Source organism: Oncorhynchus mykiss, chromosome 24 (assembly GCF_057628025.1).
Source record: "Oncorhynchus mykiss isolate SJ-2025 chromosome 24, ASM5762802v1, whole genome shotgun sequence".
Taxonomy (NCBI): Eukaryota; Metazoa; Chordata; class Actinopteri; order Salmoniformes; family Salmonidae; genus Oncorhynchus; species Oncorhynchus mykiss.
In genome coordinates, this window is record NC_143045.1 from 20,166,585 (window position 1) to 20,191,903 (window position 25,319).

Genomic DNA, 25,319 nt, shown 5'->3' on the forward strand with positions numbered 1-25,319 from the left:
AATCTAACTGATCAAATGCAATCAAGCCAAATATGTTTGTTTGAGGCCAAAGAGTTGAATTTGAATTAACAGTGCTTGGTTTGACAGCGGCTATCCATCATATCAGAGAGGAAAAGGCGAATGAGAGGGATAACTGCGCCCAAAATCTGTCTTCTCCCGCAGGTGGCGTTTTTTCGCTCACCAAGCTAAGATATTTTGCATGGTTTATTTGATCGAATATAAATTTCGTAATCATTAGGATGTTAAGAGTGTACTGATATAAGTAGGATACGTGACATCACGGCAATTTTGGAGAAAAAAAACAGTTATATTGGAGTTGTGCCTCTTATTCACACGCGTATCTGCCCTCTCATTGGCTAGAATGGTCCCACCTGATCTTGCCGACTGCCTTCCTTTTTATAAGAAAAGTATTTCCATTGTTTTAGCGGCCACTTTAGTATCTGCTCAATATAATGGATAATCTGTGATCATATCCATCAATTTCAACCCAGGAGTGGTGTGTGCGTTTCATCCGCTAGGTGGGGCACTTTTCTCTTTGTTTACCCCGCCCAAAAGCCATTACGTTAGTTTCCGACGTTGCTTCAAGTCTGAATCGAAGTAGGCTAGCTAGATATCGCCAAGCGTACTTTCCATATTTCTCAATGTTCAAATACACATTCTGTACATAGATAGTCTTGTAAATGTGTTTTTTTTTTTTTATAATCCGAAAATAATTTTCAAAGCAATCAACGACAACTGTTGGATCGAAATCTTCGCCTCATCCAGCGTTTATAGATGAAGCAAATAACGTTAGCTACTTGCTAGCGATTTAGCGGCTACGTTAGCTATCTAATCGGTTAGGGAGCTAACAAGTGACAATTCACAAAGGTAAACAAACCAACCACTAGAAGTTGAAGGGTGGGATGTGGATATCATTTATGTAACATGCCGTGTTTTTTTTTGTTGCAAAATGGACCATGGAGGACCTTTGCAACGCGACGACTGTAATATCGTTTAACGAGATGAGAAATGCAGCGACATTCCAATAGCAACGTCGCTACTGAAAAACAACACCAATCCTGAAACCCTCGTCCATTTACATGGTGAAAGCCATCCGTAGAGGCCTGGTGTTTTTAAGCTAGCTAACTGCCCCAGACCATCAAATCAACCCGTGTGCAGTAGATTGCAACAGCCGTGCCCTGGAAACGTCACCTTTGTCACAGGTTTGTTTTTATGTTTTCTGACCAACTATCTTGGCTAACTACGTTAGCTAACTACATGTATGGCCTGGTCAAACGTACGTTAGCTAACTTACCACAGGTAAGGCTGCGAGTTAACGTTATCTAGCTGTGATAGCTAACGTTAAATGTACAAATGTTTTATTCCCTCTTTTGTTTGATCGTGAGTTGACATAGCTACCAACGTTAGCTAGCTAGATAACTATCTATACCAACAAACTAGCTAGATGATTAGCTCTGTAGGTACTTGGTAGTGGACTGGTGGTAACGTTAGCCTAGTTAGAATAACCACCCCTCGTACTTGTTAGCTAGGTAACGTTACTACTAATACAGCCCCTCCTAGCCAGAGCTTGGCGACTAACGTAACGTTCTGCTTTTGTGATCAAATCAAGTTGGACAAATATCTCTAGTTAGCTAGCTGGGCTGGTTTGAGTATTTCGTATTATTCTGTACGTAAATCAGAGACAAACCATTTAGTGTATGTCACGTTTCGTATGGTATGTATTAATTTGTGGATGTCCAACATGATATGTTACGAATTCTGGCTAGGTGGCTAACGATACCTAGCTTACTAACATTAGCTCGGCTATGGGTTAGAGTTAAGAATTCAGTTTAGGAGTTAGGTTAAAGGGTTAATTAAGGTTAGGGGATGAGTATGCTAAGTAGTTAAAAAGTAGTAATTAGTTGAAAAGTTGCGAAATATTTAAAGTTGTCGTTGATGAGATTTTAAGTCTCAACCTTTGGGTTGCTAGACGTTCTCGTTATACGGCCAGCCCACCCACCGCGATCAAACCGCTTGACTTTTGTTTTTTCCTTGACCATCTGTCTTATTTCACCATACCAAGCGTAACATATTATAACTAATTTGAACGCTTCGGATTTACATTGACTATGTTACGTCTAGTCTATGAGACCAGTCTGGTTTTATTTATATAAACCTAGCTACATAACAACTAGGCATTGCAAGTTACAGTATATACCCACCATTCAGGTGGTCATTGCAATACTGGGAGGGTTGGATGACAGCTGTCTTTACTTTACCCTGTAACAAGCTGTATTGCAAGTCATCACATATTATGTATTGTGCTAAGAATATACATGACAGATTGCATGGAGATTATGTAGTCTTTTTTGTTGTTGTTGCTTCAAGTCAAATAGACTCATGGATTGACCGGGCAGCTAGGCCTAGATGTTGGCTTTATCAAACTTACACAGATGTTGGCTGAATGGTCAGGATAAATGTGCATGCATACTGCATGGAAGTTCTTTACCGTAACCTGTGTTGATGATGCTGGTAATAATAATGTGCTCTACTTTCACTTCATCATGAAGCTGATTATCTTGCATTATGATTAGCTGGCCTAAATAAAGAATATGCATTAGTGCGTTGTACAGAGACCATCTTTACACTGTCTATACAATGTAGAAGGGCAATTCCACGGTCGAGTGATACTAGCTAGGTTTCTATCCAATTTGGGACAGTTTCATATGAATATTCAAAAATTAGCATTAAAACAATATTCACATTTTAACACCAGAGATGTTTCCATCAAATTGACTTGTTGGAGATAAAAGGCTGTACATGAGGTAGTGCACATAAAAATACCCTTTGCAGTTAAATGTCCATGTATGGAATAAAAAATTACAATGAGTTTCTATTGTATTTTTAACTCTAATGATTTGTTTTCTCACCAAAAATGTTTGCGTTGTATAACGAGTGTGCACTCCCTGGTATTGGCACGTGCCCTCTAGATAATAGAGCTATCTGCATGCTATTGGCGAGAGCACTTGTATAGCCTACATCAGGAATGGGCGACTGGCACGCATGGCCCCCTGTTTGTAGGCCCTTGACCAAAAAAATCATTTTTTTGTTACTCAGTCTAGGTCTCAACTTACTGTTGACAATTAATTAAAGAATACTACACAAGGTGACATTTTGAAATTTGGTTGTGCATCAGCAGCCACTCATTTAGCCCATGTCAGCAAAATGTTTTTAGATCGGTAAATTAGCCTAGGGGACGGCCATCTAAACTTGTAGTAAGCATGGTTGAAATACCAAATAGGGTGGGGCCCATTGATCATTAGTTATCATATTAAAAACTGCTAACATTTGCCTCCACCCTATGGCAAAATGACTAGAATTGCATGAACTTAGTTATGGAATTGCGTAGAATTGCAGCAAACTTGCTTTAAACGGCAACATTATTTCTATGCCCCATGGCAAAATGTGCAGAATTGCAGGACATTAACTTTAAAATGTATTTAAAAAAAACCTTCGCTGTCACAAGGTGGGCCAGTAAAATGTTTTAGGATGTGTGTACGCAGACCCACGAGCCACTAGGGAAATGCAAAGGGGGGTACCTAGTCAGTTGTCCAACTGAAATGTGTCTTCTGCATTTAACCCGACCCTTTTGAATCAGAGAGGTGCGGGGGGGCAGAACGACAGAATTTTACCTTGACAACCTTCCGGTTACTGGCCCAACTCTCTAACCATTAGGCTACCTGCTGCCCCTCTGCGGCCCATTATGAGTTCTGTTTTTGGGGGGCGGGAGGAGGGCGCCATCAAAGTTGCCCATCCCTGGCCTACATGATGAGATTAATATTATGGACAAAAGAGTGAGATTTTTTTTGTCAAACGTGGACTTTAATGCAGGGAAACTTAAATGAATTTAATCAATTTTTTACCAGCATGTCAAATGTGCAACCAGAGGAAAAAAACTCTAGACTACCTTTACTTCACACACAGAGATGCATGCAAAGCTCTCCCCCGCCCTCCCATTTGGCAAATATGACCACAATTCTATCCTCCTGATAACTGCTTACAAGCAAAAACTAAAGCAGGAAGTACCAGTGACTCGCTCAATACGGAAGTTGTCAGATGACGCAGATGCTACGCTACAGGACTGTTTTGCTAGCACAGACTGGAATATGTTTCGGGAATCATCCAATGGCATTAAGGAGTATACCACCTCAGTCATCGGTTTCATCAATAAGTGCATCGACGACGTCGTCCCCACAGTGACCGTACGTACATATCGTACATATCCCAACCAGAAGCCATGGATAGCTAGAGCTGCCGCTTTCAAGGAGCGGGACACTAATCCAGACGCTTATAAGAAATCCCGCTATGCCCTCAGACGAACCATCAATGCAAGATTAAGATTGAATCCTACTACACCGGCTCTGACGCTCGTTGGAGCGTTGAAAACTTTTACGGACTACAAAGGGAAACCCAGATGCAAAGGGAAACCCTTTCCCACCTGGACAAATGGAACACCTGTGTGAGAGTGCTGGTCACTGACTACAGCTCAGCGTGCTACACCATAGTGCCCTCAAAGCTCATCACTAAGCTAAGGTCCCTGGGACTAAACACCTTCCTCTGCAACTGGATCCTGGACTTCCAAATGGGCTGCCCTCCAGGTGGTAAGGGTAGGCAACAACATGTCTGCCACGCTGATCCTCAACACTGGGGCCCTCATGGGTGTGTACGTAGTCCCCTCCTGTACTCCCTGTTCACCCAGGACTGCGTTGGCAAACACTACTCCAACACCATTTGCTGATGGCACAACAGTTTTAGGCCTGATCACCACCAACGATGAGACAGCCTATAGGGAGGAGGTCAGAGAACTGGCACTGTGGTGCCAGGACAACAACCTCTCCCTCAATGTGAGTAAGACAGAGGAGCTGATCGTAGACTACAGAAAAAGGCGGGTGGAACAGTTCCCCATTAACATCGACAGGGCTGTAATTGAGCGGGTTGAGTGTGTTCAAGTTCCTTGGTGTCCACATCACCAATTAACTATCATGGTCCATACACACCCAGACAGTCGTGAAGATGGCACGACAAAACTTTTTCCCCCTCAGGAGACTGAAAAGATTTGGCATGGGTCCCCAGATCCTCAAAGTTCTACAGTTGCACCATTGAGAGCGTCCTGACTGTTTGCATCACTGCCTGGTATGGCAACTGCTCAGCATCTGACCGTAAGGTGCTACAGAGGGTAGTGCGTACGGCCCAAGTACATCACTGGGGCCAAGCTTCCTGTCATCCAGGACCTATATAATAGGCGGTGTCAGAGTAAAGCCCATTAAATTGTCGGGAGACTCCAATCACCCAAGTCATAGACTGTTTTCTCTGCTACCGCACACACGGCAAACGGTACCGGAGCGCCAAGTCTAGGACCAAAAGGCTCCTTAACAGCTTCTACCCCCAAGACATAAGACTGCTGAACAATTAGTCAAATGGCCACCGGGCTATTTACATTGATCCCCTCCATTTGTTTTGTACACTGCTGCTACTCGCTGTTTATTTTCTATGCATCGTCACTTCACCCCTACCAACAGGTACAAATTACCTTAACTAACCTGTACCCCCGCACACTGATTCGGTACCGGTACTCAATGTATATAGCCTCTTTATTCTTATGTTATTGTTACTTTTTATTATTTTTGTATTTAATTTTTTACTTTAGTTTATTTGGTAAATATTTTCTTACTCTTGAACTGCATTGTTGGTTAAGGGCTTGTAAGTAAGCATTTCACGGTAATGTCTACATTTGTTGTTTTCGCCGCATGTGACAGTTTGATTTCAACTGCACATTTTAGTGGCCTTTTATTGTCCCCAGCACAAGGTGCACCTGTGTAATGACCAGCTTTTTGATATGCCTCACCTATGAGCTGGATGGATTATCTTGGTGATGGAGAAATGCTCACTAAGGGGGATGTTTAAAAAAAATTGCACAATTTGAGAGCAATAAGCTTTTTGTGTGTATGGAATATTTCTGGTATCTTTTATTTCAGCTCATGACATAGGACCAACACTGTTCATGTTGTGTTTATATATTTTTTTCAGTGTACCTTATGTACTTTTCCCTGTTGATTTGTTAGGATTTGGATGATGCTGACACTGATGCACCTGAGAGAGAACCCTCCTTCTGTCTGACACAACCAGCTGGATTTAACACGCCCCCCCTCAGTACCCCCATCTCCTGCACCTGAACCATGTGAGGGCCCCTCGCTCTACTTTGAGGGGATCCCAGGACTGTTGTGTAAAAGCAGCCGCTGAGCGGGGCCAGAGTGAACCTGTGTGTGAGCAAGCAGTCTTCCCCCTAACCCCCCACCCACATATTCCCACCCACCTTCCCGTTGGGATAGCGCCATGATGTTCCGAGACCAGGTGGGCATCCTGACGGACTGGTTCAAGGGCTGGAACGAGTGTGAGCAGACGGTGGCGCTTCTTTCCTTGCTGAAGAGAGCGTCTCGTACCCAGGCCCGCTTCCTGCACATCTGCCTGGAGCACTGGCTGGCAGACTGCACTGAGATCCACATCCTGGAGGCTGAGGCCAACAATGCAGGTAGTTAATGACTGCAGATTTCTGGAGGATACATTTGAAACCCTATTGGATTAGCCATGTGTCATTACCGGTACACCTTTTCTTAAAGTGTAAAAACCTTGTAACAGATAGACCTACAACCTGTGAAAATATATTTTTACATGTAATTAACTGCCCCTCTGTCCCTCCCCTCTCTAGACATTGTGAGCCAGTGGCACCAGGAGCCCATGGAGAAGGCGGTGTCCCTGCTGTTGTCCCACCTACCCCTGCTGCAGCCCCGCAACAGCGAGGCCAAGTGTGAGTACATGAAGCTGCTGCAGAAGGTGCTGAGCTATACCATCGAGAGCAGCCTGTTTGTGGAGGAGAGCAGACAGCTGCTGTCCTACGCCCTCATCCACCCGGCCACCACCCTGGACGACCGCACCTCGCTGGCCATGTGGCTCAACCACTTGGAGGAGCACCTCTCCAGCGGCTACCCAGGGCCCTCCTCCCGGCCCCCCTACCACCCCCGTCAGGGTTCAGATGATTGGCCGGGCTCCGCGGAGGGCCTGGACCCTGGCCACGGCTGGCTGGACAAGCCCCCCTCCTCCAGCTCCTCCCCTGCAGGGCAGAATGGACACATGTCTTTCCAGGGCGGGATGTCCTCGCCCATCAACAGCAACAATGCAGGTCAGTGGCTCACATCTCCTACTAAACATACAATATAACTTGTTGTCGTTATCTCAGTTATGTAATCATGCTCAACTATTTAGTTTGTGATCTTTGTCATGATTGTCACGTCTTTGTAAATATTCTCTCTGTATAGGCCTAGCCTTCATTAAAGGGATGGTTTATTGCGATTATCTATAACATCCTGCCCCTCCTGTGTGCCCTGCCAGGCATGGGTCAGATGGGCCAGCCCAGTCCTCTGAAGAGGTCCTTGTCCCTGATCCCCTCCAGTCCCCAGGTCTGTGGCGCAGATTGGCTGAGCCAGGATGACCTGGGGGGGCGACAGGCCTTTGACCACGCCCCCCTGTCCCCCCAGAGTAGTGTGGCATCCTCAGGCAGCGAGCAGACTGAGGACCAGGGCTCCAGAAACACCTTCCAGGAGGACGGCAGTGGCATGAAAGGTCAGGAGGTCAACCATAACATGCCAAGGGTTCAAAGCGGTTACATTGTTGGTATTTTCTCTGGGAAAAGTCATGACATGCCAACGGCTACTTGGCAATGGTGGATTTGCCTTTTCAGTGGGATGCTATAGAGTTTAAGTTTGTTTGTTTGTGCTCCAGATGTCCATGAAAATATGTAGGACAGCGTTCTCCAACAAATAGATCTGAGGTGTTTATTTTGACATGCACTGCACAGATGCGTCAAGCATTCCACAATAGTGTCTATTATTTGGTAGTTCTTTCCTTCTCATTGTTCTTGGACTAGAGTTACAAGGACTCAACAGGAGAAGAATAACAACTTATGAGCATGTTGTTATTCTACTTTCTGTTTCAGATGTGCCCATGTGGCTGAAGAGCCTTCGTCTTCATAAGTACGCAGCACTTTTCTCCCAGATGACTTATGAGGAGATGATGATTCTGACAGAGCACCACCTGGAGTCACAGGTTTGTCATCGTTTGTCACAGGTTGGTCAGCTTCTCTTGTTAGTCCTCTCTTTTCCCTGCCTTCCTCATCAGGGCTGAATAGATATGGCCTGTGTATTGTCCTCCAGCATAGTCATACCTCAGCACTCAATGAGCCATGAAATGAGGCATCAGCTGCACTCTACAGTTATACACAGCCTCCCCGCGCAGATAAACGATGCCGTCTTGGCTCTGCTCCATAGCTTTAATGAAACCGATGGTGATCAGGAGTGTTATTTAGTAACTGGATATCTGGATGTCTGTGTTGCTGTGAGCAGTGATTTCTCCTTTTAACACTTCGTCCAGAATGTGACCAAAGGTGCGCGGCACAAGATAGCCCTGAGTGTCCAGAAGCTACGGGAGAGGCCAAGCGTTCTCAAGTCTTTAGAGAAGGTAAACCACATGCTCTCACCGCTATTATTTTTAAAGCATTTCAGATGCATTTTTATCTGGTAATGTTGTTCTCAACAACTTAACTGTTAGTTCCCATTTGGATCCCTGTGCCCTAGACGGAAAAAAAATAATGAAATGTAAATGACCATATCCACTATAATAATCACAAATAGTGTAGATATGCTACCACTCACATTTTCTTCAAATGAGAAGTTGAGCAGCGAGTTCCATGACAATTTCCTGTCACACCTCAAGACAGCTTTGCTAATAAGATAATGCTATGATTGATCCAACAGGATATATTGGAGGGGGGCAACCTGCGTAACGCCCTACAGGAGCTACAGCAGATTATCATCACCCCCATCAAGGTCTACAGCTACAGCCCTCCCAGTGTTTCCCACAGAGATATGGAGGGGACTGGATCCCCCTCAGACCACTCCAACCCTGGGGAGGACAAGGACCTGGCCCAGGAGGGCTTCCAGCCACACAACCCCCCTCCCTGCGACGGGGAGTCCTCAGCCACACCCATCTCAGACCGCGACATTGCTGGCCAGTTCACACGTGTCATGGGTAAAGGTAAAAAAGGATAAGGCTTTTACATGGCTGAGTACATGTGTATTGTGCATTTGGACAATTGTTGAGCTTGTTTGTTGTTGATGTGTGATGTGCTGGTGTGTTTTGTTTGGAATGAGTGTTGGAGGGGGTGGGTGTTATGTAACATTGTGTGAACCTCCTGTCCATGTGTTGCAGTGTGCACTCAACTACTGGTGTCCAGGCCGGACGAGGAGAATATCAGCTGTTACCTGCAGCTCATTGAGAAATGTCTGACACATGAGGTGAGACAGCACAGAATCACATCTAGAAAATAAACATTTCAACCTTTTCACATACAGCTAGTAACAACACCTACTGCTCCTCTCAATGGTATGTTACATATGATGTTGTAACAACACCTACTGCTCCTCTCAATGGTATGTTACATATGATGTGTAACAACACCTACTGCTCCTCTCAATGGTATGTTACATATGATGTGTAACAACACCTACTGCTCCTCTCAATGGTATGTTACATATGATGTTGTAACAACACCTACTGCTCCTCTCAATGGTATGTTACATATGATGTGTAACAACACCTACTGCTCCTCTCAATGGTATGTTACATATGATGTGTAACAACACCTACTGCTCCTCTCAATGGTATGTTACATATGATGTTGTAACAACACCTACTGCTCCTCTCAATGGTATGTTACATATGATGTGTAACAACACCTACTGCTCCTCTCAATGGTATGTTACATATGATGTGTAACAACACCTACTGCTCCTCTCAATGGTATGTTACATATGATGTGTAACAACACCTACTGCTCCTCTCAATGGTATGTTACAAATGATGTGTAACAACACCTACTGCTCCTCTCAATGGTATGTTACATATGTTGTAACAACACCTACTGCTCCTCTCAATGATATGGTACATATGATGTGTAACAACACCTACTGCTCCTCTCAATGGTATGTTACAAATTATGTTGTAACAACACCTACTGCTCCTCTCAAAGGTATGTTACAAATGATGTTGTAACAACACCTACTGCTCCTCTCAATGGTATGTTACATATGTTGTAACAACACCTACTGCTCCTCTCAATGGTATGTTACATATGATGTGTAACAACACCTACTGCTCCTCTCAATGGTATGGTACATATGATGTGTAACAACACCTACTGCTCCTCTCAATGGTATGTTACATATGATGTGTAACAACACCTACTGCTCCTCTCAATGGTATGTTACATATGATGTGTAACAACACCTACTGCTCCTCTCAATGATATGGTACATATGATGTGTAACAACACCTACTGCTCCTCTCAATGGTATGTTACATATGATGTGTAACAACACCTACTGCTCCTCTCAATGATATGGTACATATGATGTGTAACAACACCTACTGCTCCTCTCAATGGTATGTTACAAATGATGTTGTAACAACACCTACTGCTCCTCTCAATGGTATGTTACATATGATGTGTAACAACACCTACTGCTCCTCTCAATGGTATGTTACATATGATGTGTAACAACACCTACTGCTCCTCTCAATGATATGTTACATATGATGTGTAACAACACCTACTGCTCCTCTCAATGATATGTTACATATGATGTGTAACAACACCTACTGCTCCTCTCAATGGTATGTTACATATGATGTGTAACAACACCTACTGCTCCTCTCAATGATATGTTACATATGATGTGTAACAACACCTACTGCTCCTCTCAATGGTATGTTACATATGATGTGTAACAACACCTACTGCTCCTCTCAATGGTATGTTACATATGATGTGTAACAACACCTACTGCTCCTCTCAATGGTATGTTACATATGATGTGTAACAACACCTACTGCTCCTCTCAATGATATGTTACATATGATGTGTAACAACACCTACTGCTCCTCTCAATGGTATGTTACATATGATGTGTAACAACACCTACTGCTCCTCTCAATGGTATGTTACATATGATGTGTAACAACACCTACTGCTCCTCTCAATGGTATGTTACATATGATGTTGTAACAACACCTACTGCTCCTCTCAATGGTATGTTACATATGATGTGTAACAACACCTACTGCTCCTCTCAATGGTATGTTACATATGATGTTGTAACAACACCTACTGCTCCTCTCAATGGTATGGTACATATGATGTTGTAACAACACCTACTGCTCCTCTCAATGGTATGTTACATATGATGTGTAACAACACCTACTGCTCCTCTCAATGGTATGTTACATATGATGTGTAACAACACCTACTGCTCCTCTCAATGGTATGTTACATATGATGTTGTAACAACACCTACTGCTCCTCTCAATGGTATGTTACATATGATGTTGTAACAACACCTACTGCTCCTCTCAATGGTATGTTACATATGATGTGTAACAACACCTACTGCTCCTCTCAATGGTATGTTACAAAGAACTTTCACTGCACTAAGAAAGAAATGATAAGGTTTATTTTTTTGCTGCTATGTTTGAACCATTACCAGGAGTTCAAACACCTGTCTCTTGCTCGCTGTCTTTCTCACTCGCCAATTAAAATATGTATCTCAACTGGGGTGAAGTATTTGATGTCTCTAGCTAGCTGTTTGAAATCATCAGGAGCAGGGTTTCACTCTCTCTCCTCTCTCTCTCTGTTACCTCTCAATTTCTCTCTCTTACATCTCTTACCTCATCTCTTTCATTCTCTCTCTATTTCAGGCTTTCACAGAGACTCAGAGGAAGAGACTGGTCTCCTGGAAGCAGCAGGTTCTCAAACTGCTCCGCCTGTTCCCAAGAAAAGCCATGCTGGACATGCCTGTGTACCGACAGAAAGGGTAAGATAACTGGACTTCTCTTCTCCTTTTAATCTATCACTCTTCTGCCATGGCAGCTAAGAGTCTCTCTCTATCCATATGGATGTCCCCCAGGGCTCTGTCTGATAACTGTTCTCTCTGTCTCCTCTAGCTGGATGTCCTACAGGGCTCTGTCTGATAACTGTTCTCTCTGTCTCCTCTAGCTGAATGTCCTACAGGGCTCTGTCTGATAACTGTTCTCTCTGTCTCCTCTAGCTGGATGTCCCCCAGGGCTCTGTCTGATAACTGTTCTCTCTGTCTCCTCTAGCTGAATGTCCTACAGGGCTCTGTCTGATAACTGTTCTCTCTGTCTCCTCTAGCTGGATGTCCCCCAGGGCTCTGTCTGATAACTGTTCTCTCTGTCTCCTCTAGCTGAATGTCCTACAGGGCTCTGTCTGATAACTGTTCTCTCTGTCTCCTCTAGCTGGATGTCCCCCAGGGCTCTGTCTGATAACTGTTCTCTCTGTCTCCTCTAGCTGAATGTCCTACAGGGCTCTGTCTGATAACTGTTCTCTCTGTCTCCTCTAGCTGGATGTCCTACAGGGCTCTGTCTGATAACTGTTCTCTCTGTCTCCTCTAGCTGAATGTCCTACAGGGCTCTGTCTGATAACTGTTCTCTCTGTCTCCTCTAGCTGGATGTCCCCCAGGGCTCTGTCTGATAACTGTTCTCTCTGTTTCCTCTAGCTGAATGTCCTACAGGGCTCTGTCTGATAACTGTTCTCTCTGTCTCCTCTAGCTGGATGTCCCCCAGGGCTCTGTCTGATAACTGTTCTCTCTGTCTCCTCTAGCTGAATGTCCTACAGGGCTCTGTCTGATAACTGTTCTCTCTGTCTCCTCTAGCTGGATGTCCTACAGGGCTCTGTCTGATAACTGTTCTCTCTGTCTCCTCTAGCTGAATGTCCTACAGGGCTCTGTCTGATAACTGTTCTCTCTGCCTCCTCTAGCTGAATGTCCTACAGGGCTCTGTCTGATAACTGTTCTCTCTGCCTCCTCTAGCTGAATGTCCTACAGGGCTCTGTCTGATAACTGTTCTCTCTGTCTCCTCTAGCTGGATGTCCTACAGGGCTCTGTCTGATAACTGTTCTCTCTGTCTCCTCTAGCTGAATGTCCTACAGGGCTCTGTCTGATAACTGTTCTCTCTGTCTCCTCTAGCTGAATGTCCTACAGGGCTCTGTCTGATAACTGTTCTCTCTGTCTCCTCTAGCTGAATGTCCTACAGGGCTCTGTCTGATAACTGTTCTCTCTGTCTCCTCTAGCTGAATGTCCTACAGGGCTCTGTCTGATAACTGTTCTCTCTGTCTCCTCTAGCTGAATGTCCTACAGGGCTCTGTCTGATAACTGTTCTCTCTGTCTCCTCTAGCTGGGCATATGGTTCCAACTCCCTCCCCACAGCAGGCTCTGTGAGTGCTGGGGGTCTGGCACGTAGGGGGCAGAGGTCATTCCAGTTGCCCCCTCGTGGCCTCACTGCCGGGCGCATGGGTCTCCTGAGTCCAGGTGGCATCGGGGTTGCCTCCCCTCGCCACACCCTCACCAGCCCTACACTGCCAGGCCAGGGCAGACAGGTTAGTCATAGGATGGGATGTCATATAGTCTGGGGGCATTGAATACAGCCACTGAAGTTTACATATAGAAAAGTCAGAATCATTCACAAGATAATAAATACATTTTCTAAGAAGTCTTTGTCATTGAGGGTTGCAGCTAGTTAGCCAACATTAGATTTGACATTAGATTATATTGATCTACATGTTATTATACCCACATAGTGATGAACTATCCTTAGACAGCATTTGTTTTGACAGATTAACAAGTGCAACCACAAGTGTTGACAGGTTAATCAATGCAATACCCAGGGCAACACGTGGGTTAGGCACTGCATTTTGATATGCATTGGTTCATTATCATAGCTGGAAGAGTCTCTCTGTAATCATCGTGCTGGGAAGACTCACACAGTGTACAACATGTTTGATGAGAGTTGATGTTCTGTTGTCTCTGTAGAACCTGTGGTTTGCCAACCCTGGGGGCAGCAACAGCATGCCGAGCCAGAGTCGCAGCTCTGTGCAACGGACCCACTCACTCCCTGTCCACACCTCCCCGCAAACCATGCTCCTGTTCCAGCAGCAAGGTAGGATCCTAGCACCCCCTTCCCCCAAATATTACCCCAATCACTTCTAAATCAGATGTTTTTATATAGCCCTTCTTACATCAGCTGATATCTCAAAGTGCTGTACAGAAACCCAGCCTAAAACCCCAAACAGCAAGCAATGCAGGTGTAGAAGCATGGTGGCTAGGAAAAACTCCCTAGGAAGAAACCTAGAGAGGAACCAGGCTATGAGGGGTGGCCAGTCCTCTTCTGGCTGTGCTGGGTGGAGATTATAACAGAACATGGCCAAGATATTCAAATGTTCATAAATGACCAGCATGGTCAAATAATAATAATCACAGTAGTTGTCGAGGGTGCAACAGGTCAGCACCTCAGGAGTAAATGTCAGTTGGCTTTTCATTGCCAATCATTCAGAGGTATCTCTACCGCTCCTGCTGTCTCCAGAGAGTTGAAAACAGCAGGTCTAGGACAGGTAGCACGTCCGGTGAACAGGTCAGGGTTCCATAGCCGCAGGCAGAACAGTTGAAACTGGAGCAGCAGCACGGCCAGGTGGACTGGGGACAGCAAGGAGTCATCATGCCAGGTAGTCCTGAGGCATGGTCCTAGGGCTCAGGTCCTCCGAGAGAGAAAGAAAGAGAATTAGAGTTCTAAACATCATCTTACACATACAGTGCCTTGCGAAAGTATTCGGCCCCCTTGAACTTTGCGACCTTTTTCCACATTTCAGGCTTCAAACATAAAGATATAAAACTGTATTTTTTTGTGAAGAATCAACAACAAGTGGGACACAATCATGAAGTGGAACGACATTTATTGGATATTTCAAACTTTTTTAACAAATCAAAAACTGAAAAATTGGGCGTGCAAAATTATTCAGCCCCTTTACTTTCAGTGCAGCAAACTCTCTCCAGAAGTTCAGTGAGGATCTCTGAATGATCCAATGTTGACCTAAATGACTAATGATGATAAATACAATCCACCTGTGTGTAATCAAGTCTCCGTATAAATGCACCTGCACTGTGATAGTCTCAGAGGTCCGTTAAAAGCGCAGAGAGCATCATGAAGAACAAGGAACACACCAGGCAGGTCCGAGATACTGTTGTGAAGAAGTTTAAAGCCGGATTTGGATACAAAAAGATTTCCCAAGCTTTAGACATCCCAAGGAGCACTGTGCAAGCGATAATATTGAAATGGAAGGAGTATCAGACCACTGCAAATCTACCAAGACCTGGCCGTCCCTCTAAACTTTCAGCTCATACAAGGAGAAGACTGATCAGCGATGCAGCCAAGATGCCCATGATCACTCTGGATGAACTGCAGAGATCTACAGCTGAGGTGGGAGACTCTGTCCATAGGACAACAATCAGTCGTATATTGCACAAATCTGGCCTTTATGGAAGAATGGCAAGAAGAAAGTAATTTCTTAAAGATATCCATAAAAAGTGTATTTTAAAGTTCGCCACAAGCCACCTGGGAGAAACACCAAACATGAGGAAGAAGGTGCTCTGGTCAGATGAAACCAAAATTGAACTTTTTGGCAACAATGCAAAACATTATGTTTGGCGTAAAAGCAACACAGCTGAACACACCATCCCCACTGTCAAACATGGTGGTGGCAGCATCATGGTTTGAGCTTGCTTTTCTTCAGCAGGGACAGGGAAGATGGTTAAAATTGATGGGAAGATGGATGGAGCCAAATACAGGACCATTCTGGAAGAATACCTGATGGAGTCTGCAAAAGACCTGAGACTGGGACGGAGATTTGTCTTCCAACAAGACAATGATCCAAAACATAAAGCAAAATCTACAATGGAATGGTTCAAAAATAAACATATCCAGGTGTTAGAATGGCCAAGTCAAAGTCCAGACCTGAATCCTGCTGTTCACAAATGCTGTTCACAAATGCTCTCCATCCAACCTCACTGAGCTCGAGCTGTTTTGCAAGGAGGAATGGGAAAAAATGTCAGTCTCTCGATGTGCAAAACTGATAGAGACATACCCCAAGCGACTTACAGCTGTAATCGCAGCAAAAGGTGGCGCTACAAAGTATTAACTTAAGGGGGCTGAATAATTTTGCACGCCCAATTTTTCAGTTTTTGATTTGTTAAAAAAGTTTGAAATATCCAATAAATGTCGTTCCACTTCATGATTGTGTCCCACTTGTTGTTGATTCTTCACAAAAAAATACAGTTTTATATCTTTATGTTTGAAGCCTGAAATGTGGCAAAAGGTCGCAAAGTTCAAGGGGGCCAAATACTTTCGCATGGCACTGTACCTTGCTCCAATGTCTATTCCCACTGTCTTTTTACACATACCCTCCATTCACATTTCCTTTAATATCCCAGCGACATCTCCTTCCAAACCCAATCATACACTGTCTTTATACATCTCACCCACAGCCTTTAAACCCAATTTTACACTGGCTTACGCATTCCACCCACATCTCCATACACACTGCATTCACACGGCTCCATATTTAATGCATCTGTCAGTTTGTAACGTGTGACCTGTCTCTCCTCTCCCAGAATGCCAAGTTCCAGGTGCAGACCTGGAGATCAACCCCACCCTGGAGTCACTGTGCCTCAGTATGACAGAGCATGCCTTAGGGGGTGAGTGAAAACACATGCCTTACACTCCCACATGCAACTTCTTGGAAGTATGACACTGATATTTTAAACCACATTTAGGTTTCCTGGAATTTTCTGATGTTATTGAAAGGTATCACTTGGAGTAGGCAGAGTGTAATAACGTTGCGATTTGAAATCAAAATACATGTTTATTTTTTTCATCAATTTTTTTCCCAATCCTCCTTCCTGTAGATGGAATGGACCGAACATCAACAATATGAAATTAAAAGCAGTGAAAGGAAGAAACCAAACTGACACTTCACTTCAACTGAGGCCTGTTCAGTTCCTCTTGCCCAGCACAAAAATATATGCTTAAAAAGGAAAGCAAAATGGTCACTACAAAACGACAACTAACAGTGTATATGTTCTCTGATATTTTTCTACTTTATTATACTTAACTGAGTTTATTATAAATGGAATACAGATGACTATTATATTACAGGAGGGAGAAGAGGTTACTTGTGCAACCTGCTCCATGTCTTCTGCAGGACTGTGACATTAAAAGGAGCAGATTGATGCTCTGACTGTTGAGCTTTGAGAGGAACATGGAGGATTGGTGCTGTCTTAAGGGGGTTCTAACTTAAATGTTTCTCCCCTTTTCCTCCCAGAAAAAAATCCACGCAGAGCCACGCCTCACACCCCCAGATACTTTAACTGTATGGTCAGGCACTTGGCCTCCCAATTGGGCACTAGAACAGAAATTACTCACACGCATGACCAGCCTGTAGCATGGCTCTGATCCTTGAACACAACTACAGCTGTCTAAACAACTACCCTGCTACAGCCAGAGCTAGTTAGGCCCTGACAGTGGACACACCAACACCCTGGCTCATTCCCCTCACGTACCCAACATGGGTATTACTGGCTCTGACACCTCCTCACCTCTACTAGGCCAAAGAGAAGCGCTCTGTGTGAATACCTATGTTAGACTGATGTTTGGAGTGGCCAATGCGACTTTAGACATGGTAATTGTTAAAACAATGGCGGTTTGAACGTAGCATGCCAGCTGCAACTTGTCCGCATTGATATTTTTGCCCTACTACAGAAATGATGATGAATCTCCTTTGCAAGTTAAGGGCAGAGGGAAAATCCCACATGGTTGAATAAGGACTGATGAGGTTTCTTCTGTGGGGGCTGTGAGAACTTGCATTGGTAAAGAAAATGAAAAAAAAAATCTGAGGGGAGCTGTTGGTGCATGTGTGTTCAAGTAGTTACCTCCCTATGTTATACTGGGTGAGGAAGCTTAATGAATTCACCTTCTACCCTGAGGCCCCATTATGACTGGTTCTGAAAAATGCAAAGGAAGCACTGTCTCTGCCACTCAGAATGAACCAGTACCCACCTCCTCACCCTGCCCTCTCCTCAACATAGCCTGTGTGGAGATCTGCGGAATACTTTTTAAGTAGCCAGAATAGATTCCCACCCTGCTCTTACTTACAGGTGCACTGGGGTTGGACAGCCTTCCTGTTTAGATTAAGCCACAACGGAGCCGGCGTGAGATAAGGTTCAGAAAATGTATCTCAATCCAGAGGTGAGAAATGTAAACTGCTGTTTTCGTCGTCCTGCTATTGGGGTACGTTTTCATATCTCACGCCGGCTCCGCGGTGGCTTAATCTAAACAGGAAGGCTGTCCAACCCCAGTGCACCTGTAAGAAAGCGTAGCGTGGGAATCTATTCTGTCTTATATTTTAAGGTGCTTGAAATATGTCCTGTTTGGGTCTCTTTATGTGTTCCAGTTGTAAAACCCTAACACTTATTTTGTAGTGTCAGTGTTGAATCAGAAACTCTTATACAACCTGTCTTTGATTGTGGCAGAGCGGAGGTGCATGTATGTATATGGTCTTAACGTTTGGATCACCTTTGGTTGCATCAAGAGGCAGGGATATCCATTAGCATTTTATTTCTGCAGAGCCATAGCTGGTCTATTTGTTTAGTAAACATGGTTATTTACCAGCATGACTTCTATTACTTTTTTTTTTTTACTACTCCCTTCATTTTAAGAACTTATCTGTTTTTTTTCTAGAATTGCATGTTTTCTCCCACACTAATTGAACGATTGTTGTAGATATTGAGAGAGGGCAGTGTGTCACAGTCAAGGTAGTGCTTAATGTCTACAAATCCTCCAGAGAGCAGATATGATGGGACTGGAGTTCAATGTCCATTCCTCCTAATAGCACTGTTTACCTCCCTCTGGGAGTGCCCATTTCATGTTCTGTGATGTGTAATGATGGGTCTGAAAATAAGACTGTTGGCACTTCAGTGCTCGTAAATATGCTGTCTCTTCAGTATGTAAGGCCTAAAGCACGTAGCTAAGCCTTCTACCACATGAGGGCTGGGTAGAGAATGACAGATGCTTTCTACCCACCTCAGTTCAGCTGCTTATCTACTCGCTGTAATCATGATTCTCACTAGACTAGATAGTGTCTAGTGAGTGAGACCTGTATGAGGGTATGTTGTGTACCCTTGGCAAGTGAAGACTGATATTGCCTGGCCTTGTGGGTTTGAACTGTCAGATGCCGCAGGCTGATTAACAGTTGATGTCACCTGAAATGCACTGCGACAGCTTCCTCTCTCTCTGATTTGGCTATTGAGCCTGTGTAGTGTCCTAGTCATGGTTATCCTCTGAGCTGGCTCTTGGATAGATATGACTTTATGAATACATTAGATTCATTCCCACAAAGAGAGTAGAATGGTTAAAAAAATGTTCGTGAATTTCAGGTTTAGATAGGCAACCAATGATCTCAATCTAAGCTATTAAATTGATACTAGCATGACATGTAATATGGCTCAGGTTGTCATTTCCTTTCCCTGTCTCAGTACATACAATGGCACCTGAAGTAATTCCTCCACGTAAGGGGTAGCCAGTCCTGTTGTAGAAAAGTCTTAGTTCTTTAGGCGAGGCTAAATTGACTTTGCACATGCCATTGGTTTAGGATGCAGAGGGGGATGAAATAGCCAATCTGAGTCATAATAGTATATGTGCAAGTCTAGCCCAACACTAACAACGGGCCAAGGAATATGTTTACCCCCGTGTTTACATTTCAGTGAAGCGTGAAATTGGTTAGAAAATGCACTTCATGATTCTGGCTTTATTTTCACATGCCAAGCAGAATTATGAGGTACATAGCCAGCCTGTCATACATGAGACCCCTTCTCCCAAGTGGCCTGTCAGTTGTGGTCAATGTCCCTGCCTGGCATAATAAATAAGCAGTATGTTGTAGGCTTTTGTTTTGCATCTCTGTCTTGTACAATTTATATTTAATTCTAATGACTCCCCAAACATTTTTGTAATGTTTTATGAATGAACAGTTTGCACCCCATGCTTACACACGCTACTTTTTTACTGTCACACATTGTTTGAATGATCTGAACTACAGTATTGATCAGATGGACAGTCCAAATAAAAGTTACATTTTTTTTTGCTACGTGACTCATGTTTGTGGTATCAGTGTTTCCTTTTATTCTCAATTTTGAATATATTATTTAAGACACTACAACAGTTAGTTACAGCCGTATCATAGGTAATTTATTTATCATACCTATGAGTATGGGTTACAAGTGTGTATGACGTTTGGAATGTGATGGTGCCGTCAGTACATTCCATTGCAGTACACTACATGCAAAGCTAGTCAACATCAGGAGACCCACTCATTCAAAATGTACATGCTACAACATATCAACTGCCTGTGCATTCATCCATTTTCAATACGTTTGATTTAAAATGTCCTGTTTTATGGATTACATTAACCTCTTGTTACTATGTGGGCTTTTATTTTGAAAAGGATTTGTGCTTCCGGGTTGTGAACGTTTCAGTTTCCTGGTTTTAACATTACTAACTAGCTATCTTTTGGAGAGCAGCAAGGAATACTGTTTTTTTTAAGGTAAGTAAATTGATCTAATCAAAATTATAACACATTTGCATTACAGTATAACAATACGGGCAAATAAGGAGAGACTTCACAAACATTCTTCTCGAATATTTGAGAGTGACAACCTTTTTTTCCTCTGGATTTTGCCTTCTCCGTTAGCTCAACAAGCAAACTTGTTTCCGTTATCATGAACTATTTGTTAGTTGTACCACATTTTAGTTGGTCTTTGTGACATCCTCAAAACGTTTTTGTTATGAAACAAATGTTCGATATTGTTTTCTTCTGAGGTTAGAGTAAGCTAACGCGTCTTGCTAAGGGAAAGAGTGATGCCTGAAATGTTTCAGATAGATGCTAGGCTAATGCTACAAAGTCGTTAAGCTAGCTGGCTAGCCAGGGGCACCGCTTCAATCGCATCCAGCTATAAAAGGAACGCGTATATCTCCGTTAACTCCCTTCCTTGATATCTGCTATAGGGGTTCTCAAACTTTCTGGAGCCCGGGACCCCTATTGTGATAGGTACTTTTTCCACCACTATGAATTACCTAATTGTCATACTTGAGTAAAAGTAAAGATTGCCTTAATAGAAAATTACTCAAATGAAAGTCACCTAGTAAAATACTACTTGAGTATAAGTCTAAAAGTATTTGGTTTTAAATATACTTAAGTATCAAAAGTGTAATTTCTCAAATATACTAAAGTATCAGAAGGAAAAGTATAAATAATTGCACTTTTTTAAATATTAAGCAAACCAGACATCACCGTTTTATTTTGTATTTTATATACCGGCTAGCCAGGGGGGAACACCAACAGTCAGACATTTACAAATTACGAATATATATTTAGTGAGTCTGCCAGATCAGAGGCAGTAGGGATGACGAGGGACTTCATCTTTAAGTGCATGAATTGGACCATTTCGCTGTCCTGCTAAGCATTCAAAATGTAGTTTTTTTGGGGGATGTCAGCGAAAATGTAAAAAGTATATATATTTTTTAGGAATGTAGTGAAGTTTAAAGTTGTCAAGAATACAAATAGTAAAGTACAGATACCCCCCAAAACTACTTAAGTTGTAGTTTAAAAGTATTTTTACTTAAGTACTTTATACCACTGCAAAATCATCAGGAACCCTCTCATAATCAGAACACAATTTGAGTGAGAAAGTATAGGATACAAGGACTTTTATTATGACTTTGGCAGTGCATGGCCGGACGAACCAAGTCTCGGCCCCTAGGAAGGAAATGTTTTTGCGAAATTTTTGATTATTACATTTTTCCCAGTTTCAAGCTCATTTTCTGCAATTCTACAACAACAAAAAATCATGAGGCAGAGAGCCTTTTTGTTGTGCCAGCTTTTAAACCTCATCCTGCAATTCTACAAAGTCTCATGGCAGTTACAAAGCTTGAATTACAGTGCATCTATGTTGAGAAACATTTTAAGGGTAATACAAGAAGTGTTGAGTTGAACAATGTATAAATGGTGGACTTCTGTGGATAATCCCTGCGAGCCTCCCATGCCCATGTTGCCCAGAGTTAAGAAAATGAATTATAGATTAAAGGAGCTATATGTATATCTACAGTACTAGTAATGATGGTGTTAAACCATAATTTTTTATTGGCCACACAAAATAGCATTCTTATGACGGACTATCTCTTATTAAATTGACTGGAGCCAGCAAATCTCTTGTCAAATTGACTGGGGCTGAGTTTGACACCTACCTTTTGCTGGCCCCAGTCAGTTTGACAAGATACCATCTGTCTTTTGTTCACCAGTAAAATGGCTGCACCATTAGAATCCATTTTTTATTTTGAGATCTGGCTGTGGATCCCCTGCTGGACCCCACTTTGAGAACCCCTGATCTAAAAGATGGGTTATTGACAATGACTGTAGTTTATTGACTGTACCAACTGTCTTTGCTGTCAGGGTGCAGCAAAAAAAATATATTATAAAAAGGTTTACATTGTTTATTCATTTTTATTAATAAACAATATTGCTTATAGGCCAGGTCTTTTTTAATGTGTATATAATTGTTTGCTCCTAATTGCTGCAGCTAAGAGAAACTCTTTTTTTGTTTATCTTGTAGCCTCAAGTGACTGACAGTGATGCATGGGACATGTTATTGACAGCCGTTGGAAAGATTCTGAATGGGAGGGCTTGCTTCTGAGAACTGACTGCAGCCACAAATCACCAGTCACATTTTCCCTGCAGCTGACCCGACTGCAACTACCATTATTCCAGCCCGTAATTAACCTGACATGTCTCAACCGAAGGAGTCAGGCGATCGTGGGAAAGACAGGGAGCGGGGCGCCCGTCCCAAGGTGAGACAGAGCCGGTCTGAGGAGAGAAGAGATGCCGGTGGAAGAGGAAAGAAAAAAGGCCATACGTCCAGTGAGCAGCAAGCTGCGGAGCGGCCTGTCAGCGATGGGTTTGAGTATGGGGATCTGCTGACTGGTCTAGAGCCCAGGGACCGCTGCTCCTCCTCTCCCCTGAAAGAGGGCAGGAGATGGCAGGGCCAGGAGGGGGTCACTTCTCTCAGCCAGGACAGGGGGACAGCCAGGCTGGCACTGGGGTCACTTGAGCCACCAGCCAGTGAGGCTGAGGGCAGGGGGGCAGGTGGCAGTCGCACACTCCGCCAAAAGATTCAGGATGCCATGGGGCAGTGTTTCCCCATAAAGACCAACACTCCATCATCGTCCAGTTCCACTCAGCAGGTCTTCATGCCACAAGCTGCAGCTGCTGCCTCCTCGCGCCGCAAGATCCACCTTAGTGAACTCATGTTGGACGACTGTCCCTTCGCTGCAGGCACCGAGCTGGCTCAGAAGTGGTACCTCATCAAGCAGCACACAGCCCCCATCTCCACACCTCCTATAGTGGACACCTTGGTGGTCAGCACTAGTGCCTCTGCCTCAAACATGGCCGCCGTGGTGGAGGATGTGGATGACCGGTTACGAGAGCGCAGGCGCATCAGCATTGAACAAGGCGTAGAGCCACCTCCCAACGCAGAGATCCACACGTTTGAGGTGACGGCCCAGATCAACCCGCTGTACAAGCTGGGGCCCAAACTGGCCCATGGTATGAATGAGCTTGCAGGGGACGACAGGGCTACCATTCACCAGCAACAGCAGCTGCTTCTCCAGAGGCAGCAGCAGCACCAGCTCCTGCTGCAGAGCTGTCTGGACACTCTGGATGAGGCAGTGGCTGTGGCTGCCTCCTCTTCTGCCTCAGCGTCTGCCTTGGTCCCTGTCTGTGAGGCTGCTTCTGTCCCTGACCCCGTGGATGACCCTCAGGTCACAGCCAGGGTCCAGCCAACCAGAGCTGCCGTCCCCCCGGCTGAGGGTCCCCCTACTCAGGACGGCTATCGCATCCACACCCAGATCGACTACATCCACTGTCTGGTGCCTGACCTGTTGCAGATCACTAACCTACCCTGCTACTGGGGTGTGATGGACCGCTATGAGGCCGAGACTCTGCTGGAAGGCAAACCAGAGGGCACCTTCCTCCTCCGCGACTCAGCCCAGGAAGACTACCTCTTCTCCGTCAGCTTCCGCCGCTATGGCCGCTCGCTGCACGCCCGCATCGAGCAGTGGAACCACAACTTCAGCTTCGACGTGCACGACCCAAGTGTGTTCCACGCGCCCACCGTCACAGGGCTGCTGGAGCACTACAAGGACCCCAACTCCTGCATGTTCTTTGAGCCTCTGCTGTCCAACCCCATCCACCGCACCCTGCCCTTCAGCCTGCAGCACGTGTGCAGGGCGGTGATCAGCAGCCGCACCACCTATGACGGCATCAACGTGCTGCCCATCCCCAACACCCTGAAGAAACACCTGAAGGAGTACCATTACAAGCAGAGGGTGAGGGTACGGAAGATGGACACCTGGTGGGAATAACAAAGACCTTCTGGTGGAAGTGAACCACAACTAGGCTACTAACTAAACACTCAATGGAGGCGGGCCTCGCTCAGTGGACAACCAGTTGACTCACTCCATTTAAAAAAATAATAACATATACTTACCTACTGCATTCACTGTATACCTAGATACCTGTTTTATTTATTATTTGTCGTATATGACGTCTTACACTTGTCTCAAACTCTGGATATAATGTTAATTCAATTACGATGCACATACACATTTTTCTTTACTCACAAACTTCAGAAGTATGGTAATGATGCACCATGTGTGAGGGGATGTATCAATTATTTGGGTTGATGTGAACAGAATCCAGGCTGGTTTGGTGGATGAGTTATGGAGCACATACAGGTTTAATAATGGGTCAGTTAATTACCATTGCCAAATGTAGGCTACTGGAAACTAACAGATGTGACTGTATATGAATGGAAAACTGCTGAGGACCTGACTGGTGGTATAAACCATTTGCAAATACATTTTTACAAATATTTTGTGTCATTCCTTTTGTAGGCAAAAGAAAGGTACTTAAATTAATTTGACTCGCCCTAATAACCTTGAATAATCCAATACTTTTCTATATAGCCTATAGTTTTCAGACAAACTAAAACTATGGGGTGTAAGGCAGGTAAATGTCTTGAGTTTCTATCCATGTGAGATGATGTTACTACCTTGAACATACCTTGAACATTGAAGCCAACATTGAAGCCATACCTTGAACATTGAACATTGAAGCCATTGCTGAATGCTCAACACAAAATTAATCAAATTGAATAAGAGTTTCAACCATTTCTCAGTGTTAGAGAAAACAGTGATAATAGAACAGTGTTGTGTTAGTGCTG

The 25,319-nt window shown here is 44.0% G+C and overlaps 2 protein-coding genes across 6 annotated transcripts; both read left to right on the top strand.

Moving 5' to 3' along the window:
* Nucleotides 1-386: 386 nt before the first annotated feature.
* LOC110503951 (protein Smaug homolog 2) lies at nucleotides 387-20,136 on the top strand. Of its 5 annotated transcripts, none has more exons than XM_036961678.2 (13): nucleotides 387-1,202; nucleotides 6,102-6,568; nucleotides 6,746-7,216; nucleotides 7,426-7,656; nucleotides 8,030-8,160; nucleotides 8,464-8,550; nucleotides 8,847-9,126; nucleotides 9,301-9,386; nucleotides 11,845-11,960; nucleotides 13,339-13,540; nucleotides 13,974-14,100; nucleotides 16,605-16,688; nucleotides 16,899-20,136. In XM_036961678.2, the coding sequence occupies exons 2-13, from the start codon at nucleotides 6,373-6,375 to the stop codon at nucleotides 16,925-16,927; spliced, it is 2,040 nt and encodes a 679-aa protein (XP_036817573.2). In that variant the 5' UTR covers nucleotides 387-1,202; nucleotides 6,102-6,372; the 3' UTR covers nucleotides 16,928-20,136. The 5 variants fall into 5 exon arrangements, with proteins under 5 accessions (XP_036817573.2, XP_036817575.2, XP_090074748.1 ...); XM_036961680.2 differs by having other exon boundaries at nucleotides 8,030-8,139; XM_036961679.2 differs by having other exon boundaries at nucleotides 567-867.
* Nucleotides 20,137-20,520: 384 nt separating this feature from the next.
* Nucleotides 20,521-24,966, top strand: LOC100499594 (suppressor of cytokine signaling 5). The gene is given in 2 exon segments (NM_001195171.1): nucleotides 20,521-20,587; nucleotides 22,653-24,966. A coding segment is annotated over 1 exon segment (1,635 nt). The 5' UTR covers nucleotides 20,521-20,587; nucleotides 22,653-22,824; the 3' UTR covers nucleotides 24,460-24,966.
* The last annotated feature ends 353 nt before the right edge of the window (nucleotides 24,967-25,319 follow it).